At 44.4% G+C, this 24,712-nt stretch overlaps 2 protein-coding genes across 2 annotated transcripts in view; both read left to right on the top strand.

Moving 5' to 3' along the window:
- Positions 1–19,116, top strand: part of bptf (bromodomain PHD finger transcription factor) — a 30,317-nt gene extending 11,201 nt beyond the window's left edge. Inside the window, exons 7-32 of the mRNA XM_030793475.1 lie at positions 19–182; positions 333–673; positions 979–1,110; positions 1,418–1,547; positions 2,396–2,531; positions 2,650–3,006; positions 3,168–5,172; positions 6,695–6,819; positions 6,926–7,054; positions 7,197–7,347; positions 7,755–7,875; positions 8,218–8,446; positions 9,029–9,199; positions 9,848–9,984; positions 10,307–10,433; positions 10,759–10,982; positions 11,744–12,038; positions 12,321–13,051; positions 13,364–13,446; positions 14,053–14,278; positions 14,579–14,883; positions 15,291–15,464; positions 15,809–16,001; positions 16,341–16,425; positions 16,652–16,838; positions 18,781–19,116. Coding sequence (XP_030649335.1) covers positions 19–182; positions 333–673; positions 979–1,110; positions 1,418–1,547; positions 2,396–2,531; positions 2,650–3,006; positions 3,168–5,172; positions 6,695–6,819; positions 6,926–7,054; positions 7,197–7,347; positions 7,755–7,875; positions 8,218–8,446; positions 9,029–9,199; positions 9,848–9,984; positions 10,307–10,433; positions 10,759–10,982; positions 11,744–12,038; positions 12,321–13,051; positions 13,364–13,446; positions 14,053–14,278; positions 14,579–14,883; positions 15,291–15,464; positions 15,809–16,001; positions 16,341–16,425; positions 16,652–16,838; positions 18,781–18,820 — 6,998 coding nt within the window. The 3' untranslated portion in view covers positions 18,821–19,116. The remainder of the gene's footprint in view (positions 1–18; positions 183–332; positions 674–978; positions 1,111–1,417; positions 1,548–2,395; positions 2,532–2,649; positions 3,007–3,167; positions 5,173–6,694; positions 6,820–6,925; positions 7,055–7,196; positions 7,348–7,754; positions 7,876–8,217; positions 8,447–9,028; positions 9,200–9,847; positions 9,985–10,306; positions 10,434–10,758; positions 10,983–11,743; positions 12,039–12,320; positions 13,052–13,363; positions 13,447–14,052; positions 14,279–14,578; positions 14,884–15,290; positions 15,465–15,808; positions 16,002–16,340; positions 16,426–16,651; positions 16,839–18,780) is intronic.
- Positions 19,117–21,103: 1,987 nt separating this feature from the next.
- kpna2 (karyopherin alpha 2 (RAG cohort 1, importin alpha 1)) lies at positions 21,104–24,181 on the top strand. Its single transcript, XM_030793538.1, has 10 exons — positions 21,104–21,169; positions 21,255–21,395; positions 21,482–21,570; positions 21,708–21,976; positions 22,102–22,196; positions 22,549–22,812; positions 23,062–23,295; positions 23,549–23,731; positions 23,848–23,997; positions 24,092–24,181. The coding sequence occupies exons 1-10, from the start codon at positions 21,104–21,106 to the stop codon at positions 24,179–24,181; spliced, it is 1,581 nt and encodes a 526-aa protein (XP_030649398.1).
- The last annotated feature ends 531 nt before the right edge of the window (positions 24,182–24,712 follow it).

Consider the following 24,712-nt stretch of genomic DNA (forward strand, 5'->3'; position numbering starts at 1 on the left):
TTGCTCGGTGATTGACAGGTGAAGGTAAGGAACAGACAAACGGGGACAGTTCGTTACCAACAGCTAAGACGGGATCTGCCACAAGGATGGTGACCCGGCTACGCAACCCAGAAAGCAAGCTGAGCCAACGCAAGAGTCAGCAAGATAGCAATTCTCAGGATGGCAGCAAAGCGCTTAAAGAGGTTAGTCCAACCATTTTATGAATGCTTTTCAAGAATGTGGTTATATCATATTTATTTATTATATTAATCTAGAGGGTTTTGCTGGATTTGTATTGACTCTGATTTCTTCCATGCGTAACATGGGACTCACTTTTGTAAATCTTTCTCCAGACCCCTCCCCTGGCCTCTTTGCTTTCTGGCAAGAAAGATTTGGCCATCAAGGGGAACCACAGCACCTTTTTCAAACTGGGCCAAGAGGGCAAGTACCGGGTGTACCAAAACCAGTACAGCACCAACACTCTGGCCCTGAACAAGCACCAGCACCGCGAGGACCACGACAAGCGGCGGCACCTCTCACACAAGTTATGCTTGACCCCCGCTGGCGACTTCAAATGGAACGGCTCCATGCATGGCTCAAAGGCACTGACCGTGTCTACGCTCAGGCTGTCAATCATCCAGCTGGAGAACAATGTTCCCGCCCCCTTCCTGCACCCCAACTGGGCCTCCCATAGGTAGGGTAATATTTTGTGTGAGGGGAGGTTAATGGTAGAGTTAAGAATAGATCAGGTTACGGTTTTAAGAGAAATGGCTAAGAGTAGCCTCTGTATGATTAGGCAGGTAATGGAATCACATAAGATTTCAGGACACCAACTGTCACTGTTATTTGCCATAGCTGAAGCACTTTTGTTTCACATTTTGTTTAGCTATAAAAACGAAATGTGGTGTTTTGAGTAAAGTGCATTGTGCAGTGACAGCTTTTCATGGGGAGAATTGCAGCAGCCGTTCCAGGTTTTTCACGATTTGTTTGACTCCACAGGTCAAACTGGATCAAGGCTGTGCAGATGTGCAGCAAAGCGCGGGAGTTCGCTTTGGCCTTGGCCATAATGGAGTGTGCTATCAAACCTGTTGTCATGCTACCCGTGTGGAAAGATTCCCTGGGCCACACAAGGTTGGTGATAAAGCATATTTTAGCACTATGCACAACAGACAAGTGCTTGTACATCTGTCAGTGCAGGATGTAATACATTTTGCAGATTGCTTAGCTCTTAGCCCTTGGTTGCTTGTGTAGGGTGTATTTTCCCCCTAAAAAACCTAATGAACTACACCACACATCAGCTGACTAAACGAGCCAAAATGTCACCTTGCTGTTTTTATCCCAAGTTTGCTTTTATATCTCTTTCCCTCCCTCTCTCTCTCTCTCTCTCTCTCTCTCTATCTCTCTCTCTCTCTCTCTCCCTCTGCTATGATTGCCTCAGGCTGCATCGAATGACCTCCATTGAGAGAGAGGAGAAAGAGAAGGTGAAAAAGAGAGAAAAAAAGTTGGAAGATGAAGAGATTATGCAACAAGCGACGTGGGTGAAGTACACTTTTCCCATCAAACACCAGGTTAGTGAGTCACTGCATGCTGACATTCAAATGCCTGAAATCCTGTAGTGAAAACCAAGATTCACATCAACTGCAGCGAACCGGAATCGTCTTTTCCCTCCTTGTTTTCTCCGCTAAAGATCAACTAATAACCTGACTAAATGTTTAAAGCCGGGATGTTTTGTTTAAGCGCAGTTCTTACGGACTTCTGTTGCTTTTTTGACCCTTTGCACAAATTTACAGGTTGGTGCACAAGTTAGATGCAGAATAGTTGTTCACATTCCTCAGCAAATCATAGGCATGTAGTGCTTGATAGAAACAAGATTGGAGGTTAGATACTAGATCCAGAGTTGTGCACCCCTGACTTAGATCCTGGAACTCAACCTTTTAAACACATACTTGTCAGCAATACTTTGGCTGCTCATCCTCAGATCCTGACATGGTGAACAATTCTGATATGTGTTTTCTCCTCCCTAATTATGATGGTGGAAAATTTATGGCAAAATGAGTTTCTTCATATGATGGCTCAGTGGCCACCAGTTGGTGTCTTGCTAGTTGTTTGGGTTGCTTTCCAAAGCGATGTGATTTAGCCGCAACATATGAGGCAAATGTAAAAACTGGGATAGTAAAGAAAATGTAGCAGAAGACGCTTTGATCCATGCTCCATAATTGTTTGGTTGTACTATTTCTGTGTAATTTCTCACTGTGCATTTTTTTTTTCTTTTTTTGACTTATCAGTTTAGTCAAATTCTCCGAATTCCAATGAGTATGAATGTCAAGCTCTTGTAAACAGATTGCATGCCTTACCAGTAGATGGTTATCATCTTTTTTTTTTTGGTGACGTGTAGTGGTCTTTTTATGTGTTCTAGGTCTGGAAACAAAAAGGTGAAGAGTACAGGGTAACAGGTTACGGAGGCTGGAGCTGGGTCAGTAAGACGCATGTCCACCGATTTGTCCCCAGACTACCTGGAAACACCAACGTCAACTATCGCAAAGCACTTGAGGGTATGTATTTTTCCACTCTACTGTATCAGCCAAAATTATCATTTTCATTATCTGTTAATGCAGCTTAATGTGTCATACAGAAAGATTAATATAATTACATTTGCATTTCTTTTTTTAGCAGCTAAAGCTGAAAAGGAAAACCAGGCTTCCTGTAAGAAGAAGGAGGAACACTTTGTAAAAACAGACGTGGAATTCAAGGAAACAAAGGAAAGTGAAGATCCCACCAAAAATGCAGATGAAAAAGACAAGGACCAAAGCTCTTCCCCCACTGAATCCTCCACAGAAATAGTTTCTACAGATGAGCAGATGTCAAAGGAGAAGGGAGACGAAACAAGGCAGGAAGAAAAAATGGATGTGGAGGAAGGGAAGGATGAAGGAACAGAAGAGAAGAATGATAACCACGTCAACAGCAGCACATCTGAGGGGATGGATGTCGACTCTAGCGCACCACGCTCCTCTCCCGGTGAAGAAAATGGTACTTCCACACAAAATTCATGACCTCTTTTCTCTCAATGTGCTAATACAATTGTAGGCATCATACTTAAACTGCTGTGTAGTGGCAGATCATTTACTCGAACTACTGATCTGAACCATCAGGCTAGCTTAACCAACATTCGTTTGTTCCTTCTTTTTAAGGTAACTTAAGCACTTCTGGCACACCGCCCATAAACGAAGAGTCTGTTAAGACGGAGCTTGTCCAGAATGAGGAGCCCAAGGTCATTGCTGCAGGGCAGCAGTCTCAACGACCCTTTAACTACGATGTAGTGAATGTAAGCGAGGGCTTCCTGCTACGCACAGCCTACAAGAAGAAAGTGAAGGCATCTAAGCTTGACGGACTGTTGGAGCGACGGGTGAAGCAGTTCACCCTGGAGGAGAAACAGAGGCTGGAATGTCTCAAGCAGGGTGCGGTCACCAAAGCTTCCTGCAACCAGATAAATGAAGGCCCCGAAAAGACGACAGGAGGCTCGAATGATACCAAGGTCAAAAGTGAAGGAGCAACTGCTGAAGCTTCCAGGGTTGCTAATGCAGAGGGCTCCGTAACCACACAGGACAAGAAGGAACAAGAAAGGGCTGTAGACTCGGCATTGCAGGAAAAAGATCCTGTGGTCCAAAGGCTGGGGTTTGACCAAGAGGAAGAGCAGATTAAGACCAAAACTTCAGGAGACAAGGATAGTGTGGATGTCAAATCAGGTGTCAGTACTAACACTCAGTCAGCTGGTTCTAGTCCTGAGTTTCAACAGCAGAAGCCTGGGACTGGGTCAGACCCCAGTGCCACCAGTTGCCATGGTAGCAATGACCAGGGCAATGGTAACCCAGAAACTGAGCTCAATGGGGGTTCTCAGAAAGGTCTCGATCTCGATGGTAGGCCAGAGAAATCCCTCACTGAGGGAGTGTCTCCCAAACCTGGGGATACAGAGAAGAAACCCTCTCTTGAGAACAACTCGTCGATCACAAATTTTGGAGAGAATGGCAGGGTACATGGATGTGAAGAGGGATCCATAGTTGACAACAACATGGAAGTGGATAATTATACAGGAGGTGGGAAGGTGGAAAAAGACAGAGCAGTTCAAGTGAATGGGAAAGATGATTCTTCAGACTCTCCTCACCTTGATCTGAGCGGTCACGTTAACACAAAGGAGCTTCCTCAGAGTGTAGGGAGTGAAATAAAAGCTCTCCCGCCAAAGGAGACAGTGAAGTCATTCATGAATGGCGATCTCTCCCAGGAAGGTCTGAGGGAGAAGACCAACACCACAGCCCCTCTTGCTGTTCCTGATGGAGAACAAAGGATCACAATGTCAGAACCTGAGGATTTACCACCGCAGAAAATACCCAGGCTGGAGAATAACACAGAAGAAACAAAGGACTCTATGAGGAACTCTTCTCCCTCTGAACCCCCTTTAATGTCTGAAACACTCAACAGCACAAAGGTGGATTCAGCAGAAACCGATGAGGTCAAACCCAAAAAACTCATCCCTTCACCTGTCCCCTCTGTGGAAGAGTCTAGCCTCAGTAGTGACATGGCAGATAACAGTAGTAGCAGCACCAGCAGTTGTGGGCAAAAGACCATCGTCACCCAGATCACCTCTACCGCTACCACAACTACAACTGTGTCTACAGAGTCACGAACGATGCAGATCGCAGAAAACAATGCATCCAGCAGCACCGGAGGTACGTCGTCAGTACCTAACATGGAGACCAGCAGTGCTGTCTCTACAGTAACCAAGACGACGACCACCACCACCACGGTTACCAAGGTTTGCAACTCAGTCCTGGGTGCCGCTGTCACAGCGGAGACCAAAACCGTTGTCACAACAACGTTAACAGACTCTAAATCCGGTCCCTCGGGCTCCTCAGTCACCTCTATGACAGCAAGTAAGGAGTATTCCACTAGAGACAGGGTCCGTCTGCTCAGGTTTTCCCGGACCAAGAAATCGCGCTCTGGAACAGCGTTACCATCCTACAGGAAGTTTGTCACTAAGAGCAGCAAGAAGAGTATCTTCGTCCTGCCCAATGATGAGCTCAAGAAGCTTGCCAGGAAAGGTGGCATCCGTGAAGTGCCCATTTTTAACTACAATGCCAAGCCTGCCCCGGACATTTGGCCCTATCCTTCCCCAAGACCCACTTTCAGCATAACGTGGAGGTTTGTGTTTTGTTGCCGTTTGTTTTCAGGTGTTTTCAGATCTTTTCAGATTTTTTTTTTTCTTTGTGCTTTCTATTCTTTAATTGTGGAATTAACATTACAGACAAAATGTGTTTTAAGATGTGCGCTGTCTTTGTGGGTCAAGAAAAAGCGTTTGATTTAAACTGCGTTTTCCAAAGATCTTGGTAGGACAGGACAATATAAAGGCCACCTTTTAAACACCTTTGTATTCCTGTTTCCAAGCATTCTGTGATTGCTTTGACATATAAATACATATTTGATATAGCAGATTTCAGAGTATAGTGAACTCTTTAGCCTGTGGTTTATTTATTCTAAAACCTGTGACAAGACGTGCTTCAAAAGAGGCCTAAACATGAAACAAATTTGAGTTTCTGGGGGAAAAAAAAAACTGGGAACTCCTGAGATCTGGATGAACACATGCTGCGTATCTGTCTCAGGCGCTCAGACAAACACATGTTAAACTAAGAACTTCATCTGTTAAGCAAGTAGTGTCAGGTTGGCCTAAGGCGCTGTATTCAGGCTGTAGTCTCCCCTGGACGCGTTGGTTTGAATCTCACTTCTGACAGCACGGCTCGGTGGTTAGCACTGTTGCCTGTAGCAGGAAGGTCCTAGGTTCGAATCTCGGTTGTCCCAGGTCCTTTCTGCATGGAGCTTGCATGGGTTTCTCCTGCATGCTCCGGTTTCCTCCCGCTATCAAAAGACATGTATGTTAGGGTTAATCCTCCTTTCAGTGCCTTTGAGTTGGCCCCTGGGCGTGGAGTGTGTGTGCTCACTGCTCCTAGTGTGTGTGTGCTCACTGCTCCTAGTGTGTGTGTGCTCACTGCTCCTAGTGTGTGTGTGCTCACTGCTCCTAGTGTGTGTGTGCTCACGGCTCCTAGTGTGTGTGTGCTCACGGCTCCTAGTGTGTGTGTGCTCACGGCTCCTAGTGTGCGTGTGCTCATGGCTCCTAGTGTGTGCACAGGATGAATCACACCACTCACTGCTCCTAGTGTGTGACCAATAAAGTACTTAAACTTAAAGTAGTTACTAATTAGCTTTAATGGCTAATTTAGCAATTCAGTCACACAGGAATTTGTCTAAGCAAAAATTATTGAACACGAATTGAGAGTGCAAGTGGAGTTAGCAAATCATTTGTTGTTAAACACTGGCCGTCCTTGCAGCCAGGTGTTTGGAGCTGGTTTGGACTCAAATGCCTCACCTTGAACTAAAGATTGTGTTTTGCAAACTGTCAGCAAAATGCAGAATGTGGAAAATGCGTTGAAAACAAAGTTGTATCACCCACCTCGGATGCTGAAGTATCAGATTATCTTTGCGCATGTGCTAATATCATTAAGTGGATTTCATTCCTCCAGATTTACCTTTTGCTCTTACCCAGAGTCACAATGCCAGGTCTGCTATCTGTAAAACCGGCCCTATGGTTTAGGAGCTGTTAAGTGTTTTTTAGCTGTGATTCCAGTTGCCTGGGAAGTAATTTGCTAATAAACAGCACTCTGTGATACAGGTACCGACTCCAGACGGTAAAGTCTCTAGCTGGGGTCAGTTTGATGCTGCGACTGCTCTGGGCATGCCTCAGATGGGATGACATGGCTGTGAAGCCCTCTCCAGCTGTAGGGACTACTCGCACAGGTAAGTATAGAGATGGTCTGTGTTGTCCATCAGTGCTGGTGGTTACAGTAAGAGTGTCTTCCTGCCAGTCCACCAACAAGCATTAATGCCGTCTTGTGAATCTTAGAAACGTCGGACACAGACATCACCACGACGGAGATCATCAAGCGCCGAGATGTGGGTCCCTATGGCATTCGTTCGGAATATTGTATCAGGAAAATCATCTGCCCCCTCGGTGTTCCTGATACTCCCAAAGGTAGAGACCCCATCGAGTAAAGGAGATTGTTGTTCAGGGATTTGCCTCAGATCAAGTTAACATTGGGATGATTATCCTTTGCGATGGTAACTCATTGTTTTATGTTATTTCATTTTATTTTTTTTGTTTTTGCCTCACGCAGAGACTCCAACTCCCCAGAGGAAAGGTCTGCGCTCTAGCGCTCTGAGGCCTAAAAAGCCAGAACCAGCAAAGCAGACCGGGCCGGTAGTGATCGAGACCTGGGTGCCTGAAGAGGAACTGGAGCTATGGGAGATCAAGGCCTTCACAGAAAGGTGAGACAGCTGAAAGGGGCGTCAGTTTATCCAGTAAATGAACAATGAAATAAAGCTCGCCTGTAAAAATATGTGATGATCAGCAACTTCAGAAGTGCTCTATCGATGTTTTTTATCCCTGTGGAATCAGGTGAGGTTTGGACAAAAGTCATAAACTGTTCCGGTCTTGAGCAACTTTTTTTTGTTCCCTCACAAATTGGTGCATGTGAAACATGTGTATGGGCAGAGAACAACAAGTTAAGCGAATGTTGATGTGATTGTCAGTGAAGTGACCTCTGGTTCACTGAAGGATCTCTAACCTTTAAGTTGTAACTTTTGGTTGAGTGGATTTATGATCAGTGTCCACCATCATAGTCTCCACCAAGCTCATCTGGTTTGTTAACTTCTTTTTGTTGTTGCTTTTGAAGGATTGAGAGGGAAAAGACACAATCAGCAGATCCTGCTAAGGTTAGTATACAGAAGAAAGCAGAGGAGTGCAAGGCCCAATTGGAAGCTCAGCTGAAGCACCAGAGATTGGCTGCCCAGCAGGTGGGAAAATCAGATGGTTTCCACCTGTTATTTGGGAAGTCCCCCCCTCAAATCGTTGGTGGGCTAAAACTGATATAGGTGTAATTGAGGCACTTTTCCAATGGGCCTTAGATTGGGGTTGTCGCGTTTATCTCAGATTTCAGTACTTCAGTACTTCACTTGTTTTAACTGACACCATGGCTGTTAGTGTGGTTTGATTTTCTTATGGCAGTCAGAACATGAACTAATGGGTGAAATTAGTTGGAACTGACTGTGGTAGATATTGCCATTTGTATCACTGATTTTTTCTTTTTACTGTCATTTGAGTGAAGCTGTCTGAGCAGCTTAATGATTGTGTTGCAGAAACGGTTGGAACAGCAGAAAACAGGGGCCAACACCACCACCTCCACGACCCTGACCAGCACCCCTGTCTCCACGGGGAAAGTTGTGGTCGGCTCCCTGTCGGGCCAGGTCACCCCTGGGACAAAAGTGGTGCTGGCCACCAAGATGGGCAGCCCTGTGACATTCCAGCAAAACAAGAACTTCCAGCAGACATTTGCTTCCTGGGTCAAGCAAGGGCAGAGCAGCTCAGGTTAGTGTTTTGAAAATTGTGCATGCTTATTTGTCCTTTGACCTTGTCAAGTGTCATGTCTTTTTCTTTTTTCTTTTGTGTCCTGTTGTGTTTCATTGTTCGCTAAAAAGATTCATTGGAATCTTTCCCTTTTGCTTCCTTTTTGTGGCTGTTTTTCTTCCTAATCTGTGATTGTTTTTGCCTCAAAGGCCTTCATTTTGTCCAAAACTGCACTGGGCATGGACATGTACATAGTGGCATGACATGCAGTCAAACGCTTTTTGTCTTTGTCTTTGTTTTTGTTTTGTTTTTTCCTCTTCGGGCCATGATGCTTTGTCTTAAGTCAGTGGTGCCCACTCTTTCTTCTCAACAACCTTTAAATGGCAGAAAAAACCCCCCCAAAATAAATAAGGCATTGTCAAAGAAAATTGTATTTGAAGGTCAGCTATATATTTCAACTTCAGTCAGAGCTTCTTCTTGAGGATCTGATTGGTTCGTGACTGGTATCCAGTGATCCAATTGGATTACATTGGGCACCACTGCCATAGACCCTGCCTGCCTGTTATGGCAGCCCTGTGACCTCGGCTCACATGTATCTTGCAGTCTCCACTGGCTCTGTTACCACGGTGGCGAGCAGCATCACTACGTCTGGGCAAACGTTCCAGATCGCTGCCGCCCCGGGGGGGTCGATGGCCGGCAAGGTTCTCACCGCCAAACTGCCGCTACCCGCCAACAGCAAGATTGTCACTGTGAATGTGCCAACCACTCAAGGAGGTACGGCAGGTGTCTGTCGTCGCTGGTATGCACGTGGTAGCTAGGCCTGCCCGCACTCAACAGACGCATGATGAGATCAGTCTGAGAAAGAGCACGAGTTTGGGTTTTCTCTGCTTGTTTTTGTTTTAAGTCCAACTATTTGTTGGTTAGATGACGGAGTTAGAGTACAGACAACCTGGAGCTGAGTCGCACTGTGGTTGCTTACTAGTCCCTAAGAGCCTAATTTCTTTGTTTTTCTTCTGATTTCCTTTTCCCCCCAGGAGTCTTTCTTTGTCTCTCCCCTTTACTCTTGTCTCATTTTCCTTGTATGATGAGTACATACACCATTGAATTTGAATTGATAGAGCAATGCCGTTCTGGTGAATTTGGTAATGATTTTAGGCTATAGATGTAAGCTAAACACAAATCATGTTACCGCAAAATTCTTGTTGTGCATCTTCCAATCTTGCACCTCAAGATATAGAATGACATTTTTGGGAGGGAGGGGGATGTTTAATGAATCATGCCACCATCATAAAATCTTTGTATTGCCAAACAGAGACAAAATATCTTCAAGGCAGGAGGTTTGTCTACAGGGCGGTGTGTGAGGTTGATCTTGAACGATGTGGTGTGTGTGTTTTTTTTTTTTTGTTTTTTAATGGTACACAGGTGTGGTGCAGGTGCAGCAGAAAGTTCTGGGAATCATTCCATCCAGCACAGCGGGAAGTGCACAATCCTTCGCCTCATTCCAGCCTCGCTCTGGCACCATCAGCATCCGCCCTAACAACACAACCTCCACCCAACAGGTAAGTAGCAAAAACTTTCCCACAACACCTTGTTCTTCAAAAATGTACATTGAACATTGTATTGCATACTAACACTAATAGTTGTCTCTCTGTTAATAGATAACTCTATGCCTTTGAAAGGCCTGAAAGACTAATACTGACAAACTTAACAACACATTGTTTGACATTATGGACCACTGACCTGAAGTGTAGTCCTGTATCAGTTTGGCTCTCTGCCTGCTCTACAGTGCACGCATTGAATTTCCATTCACAAGCGGCAAAACATTTTTTGACGTAACAGTTTATGGCTAGAAGTAAGTCCTTCCGTTGCTTTCTGTTGCAGGCCATCACAACTGGAACTTTACGACCAGGGATGACGGTCATTCGCTCTCCCCTACAGCAGAGCACTACTCTGGGCAAAACCATCATCCGCACACCCCTGGTGGTGCAACAAGGTATTTTCCCTACCAGTAGGTCCCTCCCCTTTTCCTCTTTGCCTGCCAGTGCCTGCATGCTTCATCCACAGTACCGCATGGTCATTAGGCAGCTAAGATGGTGAACTTGATGGTGTCCATTAGTGCTGTATGTTCGAATACCTCATTTTCATTTTGTGATATGTCTCATCCAGGTTTCTAACAGAAGTCTTTGTTATCGGCTGAAAAAGGCTCTTTTCTGAAGACCAGAATTGCACCCATCCTTACCTTTGTGACCATTTGTTGATGTATGGACTGCGTTGAGTGCCAGTGTGTTCATATTTATGGGTTAATGCGTGTTTCCTGAATCTTCTCTCTCCAGGTCAGGCTCCACAGGTTGTCACTCAGGTTATCCGTGGGCAGCCAGTATCGACGGCCGTCTCCAGTGCCGGCGGGGTGCAGGCGGGCACTGGGCAGAGGGTGTTGGGCACCCCGCCACGGGCAGCAACTCCTGGGCAGCCCCAGACCTCCCAGACGCCAAGGCCTCAGCAGGGCCAGGTCAAACTGACCCTGGCCCAGCTCACACAACTCACCCAAGGGGCACAGGTCAGCAACGCCCCCATTACCCATGTGACAGGCCCCAGTTTCATTATGTTTTGTCATTTGGGTTAGAATAGATAGTTTGTTTTTCTGACTGTGGGTGTGGATGTGTGTGCGCGTGTAAGTGTTGGATAAGTTTTTAGTATTGTTTTATTCACATAAGTGCAGTTGTGTGGATGTGTGTGACTTTGTGATGTCGCGTTTTCTGCCATGGGTTCTGTTTTTCACTTTGTGCCCTCACATGACACACACCTTGCATTGCTCACTTGCAGAGTCGTCCTTGTCTTTCTGTCTCTTAATTTATTTTTCCTCAATTAATTCAACCGGATTTCTTAACTGGATTCGTCATTTGTATGCTTTGGCTGTACCATTGCATGTCCTAACATCAGCAACCTTTTTTTTTTTTTTTTTTTGGAAACCTGTACTTTTACACCAGAAACAGCCAGGAGACTCGATGGAGAAACAAAAGGTTGGCATCTCAGTATACAGTTCTCTCCTCCTTAATCTGCCAAAGCTCTAGGCAGATAGTCTAAATGTCTCCATCTCCACTCTGCTGCACTGTAGCATTACATTTACATTACATTACATTTACATTACATTACATTTTATGTGAGATGCCGTCTCTTACCCCCCACTCCTCCTCCTCCTTTTCTTCTTACCTTCATCTCTGTTTCCCTACCTTCCTGTCTGTCACTCTACCTCTCTTCTTCTCCGCGTATCTCTTCATTCTTTCTCTCTTTCTCTCTCGTCCCTCTCTGTTTCTCCAGGGTGGGAACCAGGGTTTGACGGTGGTGATTCAGGGACAAGGTCAGACCACAGGTCAGCTTCAGGTCATCCCTCAGGGCGTGACCGTGATCCCTGGCCCCGGGCAGCAGCTGATGCAGGCCGCCATGCCCAACGGGCAGGTCCAGCGTTTCCTCTTCACGCCGATGGCCCCCGCGCCAGCCCCGGCGTCCACGGCTAGTGCCCAGGCTTCAACAGCCGCTGTTACTTCCACCGTCGCTTCTGCCGCCTCCGCCTCGACTGTTGCTGCTCCCACAACCACTACGCCCACAATACCAGGTGAGAGAGTAGATTTGAATACCTCATATAAAAAGGATTGGACTGGTCTGTAGTGGGGGGGGGGGGGGGGGGGGGGGATCAAGTTCAAGTTTTCAAGTTTATTTAGAGCCGAATATCACTGTTTAAAGTCTCAAAAGGCTTTACACGCCCACAACAAACAAAACAGGAATGTGGCAGTATGTGCTCTGTGTGAAGGGGAGTGGCTGTATTTGACTCACTCCTATGTGTTTTTGTGAGTGTGTGTGTGTATCATATTAGAGCTGTTTTCTCTTTCTTCCTCAGCAGCTCAGCCAACAATGCAACCCCAACTTCCCATCGTGTCTCAGGCCCCTCTCGCACCAGCTCCACCCTCTGTACCTTCTACGGCCCCAACTATCCAAACCTCCACCGTGTCATCACCACTCACTGCCGCTACCGCCACAGCCTCCACCAGCGCCCAACCCCATGTATCAGCCCAACTGCCCTCCATCCAAGTCCCCACAGTCCAGTCCACCGTGCCCCTACCTGTCCAGCAGGTATCCACAATCCCACCCGCCTCATCTCAAGTCCCCAGCGCACTACCAGTGTCCCAGGCCGCAGTCACACAGGTCCAGGCTCAGCTGAGACCGCAGCAGATCCAGCTGCAGCAGCCGCAGCTGATAACAGTCGGGCAGCAGGTTCTCACGCAGATCCAGAATCAGGTGGCTGCGCAGCTGCAGGCCCAGGTTCAGCAAGGAGGCACCGTATCGGGGGTCCCCCAACAGATCAAACTGCAGCTGCCCCTTCAGATCCAGCAAACGCAGGCGCAGCCCCTGCAGCAGCAACAGCAGGGAACTGCGCAGATGCAGACGCACGCGCAGATCCAGAACGTGGTGACTATCCAAGGCGCTAACGTGCAGGAGCAGCTTCAACGCATACAGCAGCTGCGGGAGCAGCAACAACAACAGCAGCAGCAGAAGAAGAGTCAGCAATACGAAGTCAAACGTGAGCAGGTCCAGCAAACGACCAGCCCCGGAGATCTGCTCCAGAAACAGGTTTGGGCCCAATATATGTATATATTTGACATGTATGTTATTTTATTCAAGAGGTGTGTGCTTTCGGGTGCTCTTAAAACACTTTCGATTCATTTTGGATGATGAATAATTCTCCCCATCCACATTCACATGCTGTAAATAAATTGATTTAATGGATTCTAAAGTTTTTCTAATTTAACCCAGACTTTGTCTGTTTAACTCAAAATGGAAGAGAGACAGTTATGTAGTTATATCTCCAGCTGAAAGGCTGTCAGTGCATTGTTATTGCCAAATTCTGGCTTTGTGTCCAACCCGAATGTGTTGGTGTTTTAGGTGGTAATGAAACAGAACACCAGTATTGAACACTTAAAACAGAAGAAGTCCATGACTCCAGCTGAAAGAGAAGAGAACCAGCGGTAAGGGCAACACTACAGTTCTTCAGTCTCTACTGAAACTTCAGGGCTTGGGACCCAGAGTTCAGGACACGATATGCTTTTTTTTTTTTTTTTTCATCTATTATCAGTATGAAAGTCATGAATTCAGTCATTATGTCTGAGTGCATATCAGCAGAATTCTGTCAGAGTCACGGTGCATATCAGTGCAGTAGAGGCAGGACTGTCCTCTGGGTTCGTAAAAACTGAAAGGATGAAAACCATTGAATAAAGCCTGATATCACAGACCTGATAGGGAGACAGTTACATTTTTTGTATTAAAAAAGTAATGCTGACAAAATCTTATACTCTCCTTTGACCCAGTCACCTGTGATTTCTTAGAAGCTGCCTCTTCCCATGTGTCTGAAGCCTCTTACTGCATCTGTTTACACGACACATTATGAGCTGTATAGTATCACAGGTGATGAAACTTACCTTCCACTATGTAGGTGTCTGACCTTCTGTCACTGCTGTTGAAGAAGAGGAGAGTAAGCGTGACTGTGGAAGTCACACCTGCCCGAAGGAACCATTGGTGTCTGGTCCAAACCTTTGCTCACGAACATGTTTCATACCTGTTCTGTTTCTGTGCAGGATGATCGTGTGCAACCAAGTGATGAAGTTCATCTTGGACAAGATCGAGAAGGACGAGAAGCAGGCGGCGAAAAAGAGGAAACGAGAGGAGTCGGTGGAGCAGAAACGCAGCAAGCAGAACGCCACCAAGCTCTCGGCGCTGCTGTACAAACACAAAGAGCAGCTGAAAGCTGAGATTCTCAAGAAAAGAGCGTTGCTGGACAAAGAGCTGCAGCTGGAAGTGCAGGTGAGCCACTGATGAATCCGTGAGACGAATCAGATCCATCTATCAGTCGGAGCCCAATTTTGAAATACTTTCACTGATTCCGTCGCGCAGTTGACCTTGTTTGAACGCAGAGCAGAGTCGTTGGTTCAAAGAGAGATTTAGAGTAAAGGAATGTAATAAACTGTCGGCTTCTGCCGCTTAAAGGAGAGAAATGTTGTTTCTCCACTGAAACAAGTCTGGACGGAGCAAACGTCTGAAACCGTATTGCTGTATTTCGTGCACGAGTTAATGGTTGTTGTCCGTCCCGTGTGTGTTTCCCAGGAGGAGCTGAGGAGAGATCTGAGTAAGCTACGCAGGGAGAAAGAGAAAGCCCAGGCCGCCGCCTCCCAGGCAGCTGCCGCCGCGGCTGCCAGCGCCCATGCGGCCAGCCTCTCCTCTTCATCTCCCTCCTCTTCCTCCACTGCCATCCCCCCCTCTTCCTCCTCTCACAAACGCAAACGGGACGAGGACAAAGACTCCTCCTCGACCAAGGTGAAGAAGAAGAAGATGATTTCCACTACCTCAAAGGACACCAAGAAGGACACGAAGCTGTACTGTGTTTGTAAAACACCGTACGACGAATCCAAGTAAGAGCAACCCCGTCTATGAAGCACCAAGATAAAAACAGAGAGGTGGAGGGAATCCAGGATAAAAGGAGATAACTGTAGAAACAAGGAGAAGAAGAAAGATAGACAGACTCTTAGAGCTTTAGGTTCTGAGTTGCACACACATTGTATCTAGAGACATTGATGGAGCAGACTTGGTGCCATGCAACTGTTTCAAATGTTCACTCCATGTCAGAGAACGACTGTTTGTGCTTTGTCAAAATGAATGAAAAAAAACAAGTTTTTGATCATCGAACAAGAGCAACTTACTGCATTTTTAAATATACTTCTGAAGTCAAGCTTTTATTGCGATTTAAATTATATTATGTGGAGTTCATTATTTAATAGGGACTGGTTTAATAGTAAAGATGTATCTTTATTTCTCTCAGGTTCTACATTGGTTGTGACCTCTGCTCTAACTGGTACCACGGTGAGTGTGTGGGCATCACGGAGAAGGACGCCAAGAAGATGGATGACTACATCTGTGCCGACTGCAAACGGGCACAGGAGGGCAACACGGAAGAACTCTACTGCATCTGCAGAACACCTTACGACGAAGCACAGTAAATGCCATCGATATGATTAATGCCTTCAAATGTAACGCAGAACCCCCCTCGGCGTTTGGTTTTATGCCGCGTACTACACGGGTTGCGTTAGCATTTATGGGCTGTTTAAATTATGGGCTTCCTTTTTTTTTTTTTAGCTGCCTGCTTCTCATGAAGACTCAGCTTGCCAAGGATATTCATAGTCTTTCTGCCAAAAGTAGAAGTTTTAACAGTGTCACATCAGTGGTTGGCTTCTAAGATGACGTAATGAACAATACAGATTATTTCTAGGTCATAAAACCATTACGATTTGACTGAAACCATTTAATCTATGCATTTTTCCTCTGTCCCGTGTCGTTTAGGTTCTACATTGGCTGTGACCGATGCCAGAATTGGTACCACGGGCGTTGTGTGGGGATCTTACAGAGTGAAGCCACTCATATCGATGAGTACGTCTGTCCACAGTGTCAGTCTACGGAGGACGCCATGACCGTCCTCACGCCACTCACGGATAAGGACTACGAGGGCTTAAAACGAATCCTCCGGTCCTTACAGGTAATCGAAAAACAAAACCGCAAAAAAACCCAGACTTTTCTCATTTCGCTGAATCAAACGTGTAGGCAGGAATGATTTTATGGGGATAATGAGTCAGGAGGACCCATTCTAATTCTGTTATATGGCTGAGGCTTCATATTCTATTCGCCCTCGTCGAAGGTTCTGGAACTTCTTCTATGACATCACCACCCACTCCTACTCTCCTATGTGATGTTTTATTTTTTTTTCTGGAGCCAAAGTATCCATGGATTGGAGAACATGTTGTTATGAAACCTCGACTATTCTAGACAGATGATTGTTTTTGTTTTTGTTGAATTATGTTCTCTGTGCTCCTCTCAGGCCCACAAAATGGCGTGGCCGTTTCTGGAACCTGTGGACCCTGAAGACGCTCCTGACTATTACGGCGTTATTAAGGAACCTATGGGTAACAGTCTTCTTCTGCTCTCACTCTTCCCCTTTTTTTTTTTTTTTTACATTAAGTCAGGCTTGTAGTCTCTCCTAAATGGCCCATTTGATCTTTTTTCACACACAAAAAAACTCTCCACAGCTTGTGTTTGAGCTGCTGTTACTTGTTAAATAACTCCGTTGTCTCTCTCTCTCTCTCTCTCTCTCTCTCTCTCTCTCTTTCTCTGTGTGTCTGTGTCGTTCAGACCTGTCCACGATGGAGGACAGGTTACAGAAGCGGTATTATAGCAAGCTGACAGAGTTTGTGGCGGACATGACCAAAATCTTCGACAACTGCCGCTACTACAACCCCAGCGACTCGCCTTTCTATCAGTGTGCCGAGTTTCTGGAGTCTTTTTTTGTGCAGAAGCTCAAAGCATTCAAAGCAAGCAGGTGAGATTTGATGACCTCCTCGCAGACGTACCTCATCTCTTGATGCCTTCTTGCCTTTTTTTTTTTTTCCCCCCCCTCCCTCCGTTACTCCTTATCCTTTGCTCTCATTGTGTGTGCTACCAGCTCGTCAAAAACCGTTTGATGTAAATATTCGTAGTCTTGTGAATCTAGTCATGAACGTGGGTGCAGTAGTGTTGTGGCCTGTCACCTGTTAATTTTCCTTTATTTATTTATTTATTTATTTTATTGTCTCAGACATTTTCGTTTTCCATCCCTCTAGTTCACATCTGCTATCTGTTTTTACCGCATTCTCTTGTCATACACCCCGCCTCCAGGCCATACATTCAGAGAGCTATGCAATCTGATTGGCCAAGGACGGCGGAACAGCAGATCACTCACAGCTAATACAAACGCCCGCCTGTTTGATCCGCTTACAGTGTCTGTTGCCACATTAGCTTCTCACAGCGGGGCCCTCCTCTCCCGCGCTCGTTGGCTCACTGTCCGTTAGCGTCTGTTGCATTTGTGCCGCATGCTTGTCGTTTATGTCACTCATTCTTCTCTTTCTTGCAGATTGTGATGTCATAAGTCTGAGACGTAGTAGCTGGACTCTGAGCTGGATGGCTGGGGGGTCTGTCATGGTTTAGAGAAATCATGGAACTCGCTGTTTCATAAACAGCGGAAATTCTGTGTCGTTTATTTAAATAATCGATTCGGGAAAAAAAAAAAAAATGAAAAAAAAAAAAAAAAAAAAGAAGTAAAACAATGGCAAACCCAAACAAGCACACACAACACCACACTCTCATACACCTATATAACCCTTCCTTTGTATGGGCTCAGAGACAGAGAGCTGTCCTGAGTCAACGTTTGAGAAAATGATAAAGCCAGAAATACTCCAAAGATGCCTTCCGTGACAATCACAAAATGGCAGCCATGTTGATAGATCATGTTTATGATGTAATCAAGGGACATGTTAGTTCTGTTTGTGTATTTATATTGTTTGGTTGATTTTTTTTTTTTCCCTCTCTCTTTTTCACATGTAAACAGTTTATCAGTAATGATCACCGATGGATAATTATCTTGCTGACTTGCATTGAACTTGCATCGATTTGTAAATCGTGAGGCGTTGAATTGGAAATGCTAATTGAAAGCATTTTAGTTGTAGCGAATTAGCGTACATTTGTGTTGGATTGCCGAAGAAGTTTGACTGGCCTTGCTCTGGAAAAAAGATGTATATTTTATTGTGGATGTAAATTAAATTGAGTTTCTCATTCTACTCTCTAACTGGTCCACATGGGGGTTAAATGTCATTCACATGAAAGACGGTAGATTAATTGGTGATTGGTCATCATGTTTCTGATAAAAGAGCTGGTTGACTACTTCCTCGCTTTTCAAATGAACATGGTTTTAACAAGATACCAACCACGGTTCTCTGCGTAGTTTTAAATTGTGATTTAATAAACAGAAAAATTGTGTGTATATTATGAAAGCAAAAGTATATTTTAAATCCTTTTGTGAAGGATTGTTTTATTGTTGAAACTACTTTGAGAGGCCTGTAATTTTTTTTTTTTTTGTCCAGAAAGAAAGAAAGAAACAAACAAAAAAAATGAGCTCTCCAAATGCTTTTTGTCTTTTTTGTTTTTTTTTTTGCTCAGTTTGTGAAGCAGTAATATGATACTATGTCAACTGAAAGGGTTGGTCCCGTTGGATTACACCAACATGGCTGCCGTGTTGCCCTCCCTTGCTTCTGACCCCTCGACATCCTCTGTGTGTGTGTGTGTGTGTGTGTTGTTTTTTTTTTGTGTTGTGTTTTTTTTTTTATTTTGTTTTTTTTTTAATACCCTTTTTGTTTGTTTTTGCTCAAGTTTCAATGTTTGAAATGTTAAATAAAAAAAACCTTAATGTGGGCTCTCAACATCACTTCCCTTTTCTCCATATTCTATAGGTCTCATATCAACAAACTGCAGTCTTCTTCAGCCTCTTAGAATCCAACACAACGTGCGTTCTTTTGACGCGTTCTCAACAAGATTTGGGTTAAAGGGGTTTTTTTTGAACAATCCAATCCATGGAGGAACCAAGCTTCTCCTATGACTGTGGTGCTCCACTTTCTTTATTTTTCTTTCTCTCTCTCTCTCTCTCTCTCTCTCTCTCTCTCTCTCTTTCTCTCTCTCTCTGCTCTCTTCCTCTGGTTCCATGTCCCAGCCACAATCCCAAACCGATCCGCTCCATTCTTCCCTCTATCTGACCAGCATCGCTGATCCCAAATGAACTTTTATCCAAGGAGACCTCCTCCTCCCCCCCCCCCCCCCCCCCCGCCCCCCCCCAACCTGTGCTGGAGTTGTGGACACTTTGGGAGGTTGACCAGGAACGTGGAGGGTTTTTTTGATAAGGCATTTCTTAAGATGGTTACCTCAAAACAAAAGACTTTCCAATAGGATTCTCTATTTTATTTTATTTTATTTTATTTTATTTTTCTCTGTTTGAATGATCATGCCCAATCAAAAATTGTTTATATTGTTTATTGAAATAGTTTAACTTCTTCCAAGAAAGCAAACAAACAAACAAAAACAAAAAAAAATAACGTTTGCTCCATGAAGTCCTCGATAATCTGTTTTGTTACAATTATGACGTGTTGTAATATAAAAAAAAAAAAGAAGAAGAAGAAGCAAATTTTCCCTCCCTGTTTGATCTGGTGATGAAACAGAATCACAGTTAAATTTATTAGAGTTGGCTTTTCACGTAGCATACGGGCACCACCAACTAATAATGTTTTTTTCAAGCAATGGGTGGGAGGTGTGGCCCAAAGTATAATCATCAACCTTTGTATAGTGCAGTAAGGACTGACTGAAAAGCAGGCTAAAATCCAGATGTGAGTTTGGCGATATCCTCTTTGTAAAACTTGTCAATTTTTGATTTTGTTTTTTTTCTTTTTTTTGTATTACAGCTGAAGAAATATTGATGTATATGAAACGTAATAAATGGAGAAGACCGAGTTCTCCCACACTGGTACCAGTGGTTCCATATTCTTTTATGGGAAGGGATGGTACAAACGTCTCTGCTGCAAGTCGGTGTAAGACCTGTGGTAAACACTACAGTTAGAAACGACCTTAATTGTAAAAATTGACCTTCCACTGGTCATTCATCAGAATTAAATATTCATCGAGACAGATTTACACTAAACCCCATGGCACTGTAGCCCAGAAACCACCGATTCAGGTTCAAGGTGGTTTAACCTTATGGGTTGGGTTTTTTTTGTTGTTGTTGTTGTTAATAAAGGGACGACACATCCTCTGAATCGAATTAAAGGGTGAAATGTTTGCTTTGATGTTTGAAATTTATATTCAACAACTGTAAGTTCAGTGGTATTAGTAGTAGAAGACTGCATAGGGAGAAGTCCAGTCCACATGTTCCACAGATAATGAGAACATGTTGCAAAACGTCCATCTCAGGGAAGAATGGCTGAATTTCACGTACGGGTATTCGTTGTCAGGGTGATGTAGAATCTGGTTACAAAGAGTGTTATAAATGTGTACCAGTTACGAGCGAGCTGGTAGGATAATGTAGTTAAAAGACTGCATAACTTAAATGTAGTGTACTTCCGTCTCTGTTTGAGTAGAGAATATTCTATAAGTTATTTGTTGAAAGAACCTAAATTTTGCACGATGCACAAATAGAAAACGAACGTCATCTCTCTTTGGTATCACCATAATGACATTTTTACTTGGTTTTTAAAAAATTGCATTTGGATGCTCTGTGTAGTTTCAAGCAAATCTCGCGATGACATAGTACATGTGCGTCTTGGGCATGCCAGTTAAGTAGATCTCGCGTTAACACAATGACTGCGCGTCTTGGCCGCGCCCATCAAGCAGCCTGTGATTTTTCAAAACAGTCCAATGGCAGAATGCTATGACTCGAACACACCAATAGGATTTTGTGCACCGGGAATTTAAAGGTCTGTATTGCATTTCTCTGCATCACACTTTCCTTGGAACGAGACGGTAGGTAAACGTTTGCTGTTCTTATTTTGTAAGTTTTCTGGTTTTACAAAAAATTAAATTCTGCGTTTTGAGAATAACACATAAATCAGTTATGAATACTACGACCGTTAAGCTTATTCTTTATGTAGAAGCAGCAGGTGAATTGTTAGATTTTCATTTACGATGAAGGGACATGTGCTTTTCATCATTAGCTGGCTAATTTGTGATTTTTTTTCTTTTATATTCTAGATTTATCTTAACATTTTGTGAGCTGAATAAAATTGCTTGAAAATGTCTGCTGGTAATGAGAACGTTGCTCGTCTGAACCAATTCAAAAACAAAGGGAAAGACGCAAACGTAAGTAAATATGCCCAATTCTTAGAGAAATGTGGCTGTCATTTTCTTTGTCCTCCCATTTAATTTGTTGTGTGTCGTTTTGAAGGAGCTGAGACGGAGGAGAATCGAAGTAAACGTCGAACTTCGTAAAGCAAAGAAAGACGATCAAATTTTCAAAAGGAGGAACGTCAGCAGTCTTCCGGACGAGGCCACATCTCCTCTCGCGGAGAAAAATCAAAATTCCCAGGTTCGTTATAATGCTATTGTCTTTTAAAGCAGATGTGTAATTTCCGCTTATAAGGCTTATTCGACTTTTTGGTTTTATGTTCAAAGGGGTCTCAGCAATGGACGGTGGAAGAAATTGTCAAGGGCGTCAACAACTCCAACCTCGAAGCTCAAGTGCAAGCTACTCAAGCCGCAAGGCACGTTATTGTACATATCACTTTATAGGCTATTTTAAGAAAAATTGGACAACTGTAGGTTACCTCTAGGAACTAATGGGGAGCAGGAATTTTTGTGGCCTGTTTCTAATTTCACATTTCAATAACTGATGTTACAGAAAGCTGCTGTCACGCGAGAGGCACCCACCTATTGATCGCATCATCAGCGCTGGACTGATCCCCAAGTTTGTAGGCTTCCTTGGCTTGACGGACTCCCCTCCCATTCAGTTTGAGGCAGCCTGGGCTCTGACTAATATAGCTTCTGGAACATCTGACCAGACCAAAGCTGTGGTAGATGGAGGTGCCATCCCAGCGTTCATTAGTCTGATTAAGTCTCCGCACCCTCACATCAGTGAACAAGCCATCTGGGCCCTTGGAAACATTGCAGGTACATTTACCTTACCCCCCTGTATTGTCTACATGTCCATTGTGTATAGAGTTAAAATGCACTTTTTGCTTGAAGTTTTTGTTGTTTGTTTGTTTAAAACACTCATTCCCTCTGTTGTGTTTCAGGTGATGGTTCTGCCTACAGAGACATGGTTATCAAGCATGGTGCTGTTGCCCCCCTGCTGAGTCTGCTGGCTGTCCCTGACCTGACTGTGTTTTCTGTAAGTCCTGTAGCCAGTGGCCACATTTATTTGCTATAATTTCAATACATTTACATCTGGTTTAACTTGCTTTGATGATAGTTTACAAGTTTGGAGTATTTGTCCTACCAAGTGGCAGTGAATAGACTACTCTATGGTATTCTTAACTGTAAATTAACTGGACAGCACAATGCCTTGTGGACAGGAGTTATTATATGCATTGGCAGGAAGACTAGACTGAACAATGACAAGAAGGGCTGCACGCAGTGGAGTACAACCGGTATATCCTGTGCTGCAGTTGTTAGGTCACCACTAGGTGGTGCTAAAACTCTAAACTTCTAAAACTTCTCTAATGGTCCTCTCTTTCTTACAGTCTAGTTACCTGAGAAACGTGACATGGACTCTGTCGAACCTGTGTCGCAACAAGAACCCAGCACCCCCTCTCGCAGCAGTTCAGCAGATTCTGCCCACCCTTGTTCGGTTGCTGTACCACGATGATAAAGAGGTACTTGCCGACACTTGTTGGGCCATCTCTTATCTGACCGACGGCCCGAATGAGAGGATTGAGGTAGTGGTGCAGACCGGGTTGGTGCCTCGTCTGGTTCAGCTTCTGGGATCTGGAGAGCTGTCTATCGTGGTAAGCGGTCTCGTTTTATTTTTCACTTTTATGTTGTGTTCCGTTAGGATCTAGCCATTTTAGATCTCGTTTTGTAGATGTGTGGGGAAAAGCCACTCGGTAGGAAAATTAATCTCTGATATGTTGCAGTTCTCAGTATTACGATGACGTCATCGGTCAGTGATCATCGTAGACGACTGTCATTCTCGGGCACGTGCGTTTGCTCAGCCTTATCTTAACTAGCGCGTATGTTTTTCCCCCCTCTTCCAGACTCCTTCCCTGCGTTCTATCGGTAACATAGTGACCGGCACGGATGAGCAGACCCAGGCGGTGTTGGATGCAGGAGCTCTTAAAATGTTCACTGGCCTACTGCGCCATCCCAAGAGCAACATCCAAAAAGAGGCCTCCTGGACCCTCTCCAACATCACCGCTGGCCGAGACTCCCAGATCCAAGAGGTCATCAACGCTGGCCTGGTGCCCTACATGGTGGAAGTCCTCCAGCGGGTATGTTGGGTGCCCGTTTACGGAGCGGACACGGTTTTTAAAAAAAACCTTTTTCTTGGCCAGATCAGTGGCTGCTTATACTCGGCAATAACCCTGCTTTAAATGTTTTGAAATGAATTTGAAATGGGCTTTATGTCTGCTTCTCAAAAAGAAAAGAAATGCTGATTTTTTTTTTTTAACAGAACCAATCAAAAATGATTTTGTCTCTCTTGTCCTTTTTTTTATTGAATTCCTCTACCTTTTTTCTCTACAGGGTGACTACAAGACACAGAAAGAGGCAGTGTGGGCAGTAACCAACTATACCAGTGGGGGCACTGTTGAGCAAGTGGTGTATCTTGTTCAATCCAATGTGCTTGAGCCCCTGCTTAACCTGCTCTCCACCAAGGACAGCAAGACCATTCTCGTTATCTTAGATGCCATCAGCAATATCTTCTTGGTAATTCTGTTTTTATTTTTTTTTCCATTCACATCTTTAAGATATTTTTTCAGTATGCATCAGTATAATTTTCGTGCCAGTAATTTACCCTGCTAATGTCCCGTCTTTATCGTCAGGCCGGAGACAAGATTGGTGAGACTGATAAACTTTGCCTCATGATTGAAGAGTGTGGAGGCCTGGACAGAATTGAAGCATTACAGTCCCATGAAAATGAAATGGTTTACAAAGCTGCTCTCAACATTATCGAGAAATACTTCTCTGGCGAGGTGAGCTTTTTTTGTGTGTGTGTGTTTAGAAGACTTTGTATTAACTTATTTATTGTTCTTGGTCCCAACTCAATTGGTTCTCTCTGTTCTGCAGGAGGAGGAGGACCAGTGTGTGGCACCAGAAGTTACCACTGATGGTTATGCATTCCAGATCGGTGAAAACCAGGGCACGTTCAACTTTTGAGCGACCATTGAATCCACTCTACCTCTTTTTGTTTGTGTGTAAACTTGCTACTGTCTGTCCCATATTTGTGTGGTAAATGGACCTCTTTAAAATCTGTTTGCATGAACTGTACATATGAAAACTGTCTCTGAATTTTATTACATTGTAAATAAAGTAAACTGAATCAATATTTTTGGGTTCGAATTATTTCTTTTTTATTTTATTGTCGCTCTGCAGTTTCACTGACTGGACTGAAATAAAGTCGTACCGTATCTTCTCAAGAAATGTGTAGAAAATACCGTACACCCCTGGGGTTTTGGGATGTGATTCAGCGTAGTGATGTCAGTAGTCGGCAAGCAGTGGTAGTGACCTCCCCCACCACCAACGCTGCCTGTGAACATGAGAAGCCTCGCTCAGTCTGCTGTTGTAGTCCAACTTTCCACTGGTTCCCTTTGAAATGGAAGTAACCAAATGTCTTTAAGGATGTGGGAAAACGCTATCGTGCGCTTTCGTTAGCTATAAAAACTGAACATTATATTAAGACATCGGTTA

This window comes from Chanos chanos, chromosome 16, assembly GCF_902362185.1.
Source record: "Chanos chanos chromosome 16, fChaCha1.1, whole genome shotgun sequence".
Taxonomy (NCBI): domain Eukaryota; kingdom Metazoa; phylum Chordata; class Actinopteri; order Gonorynchiformes; family Chanidae; genus Chanos; species Chanos chanos.

Coding starts and splice junctions, on each gene's coding strand:
- kpna2 (XM_030793538.1), top strand. CDS start 21,104: ATGTCTGCTGGTAATGAGAACGTTGCTCGTCTGAACCAATTCAAAAAC. Junction 21,396..21,481: donor AGAAAAATCAAAATTCCCAG/GTTCGTTATAAT, acceptor TTATGTTCAAAG/GGGTCTCAGCAATGGACGGT. Junction 23,732..23,847: donor CCATCAGCAATATCTTCTTG/GTAATTCTGTTT, acceptor CTTTATCGTCAG/GCCGGAGACAAGATTGGTGA.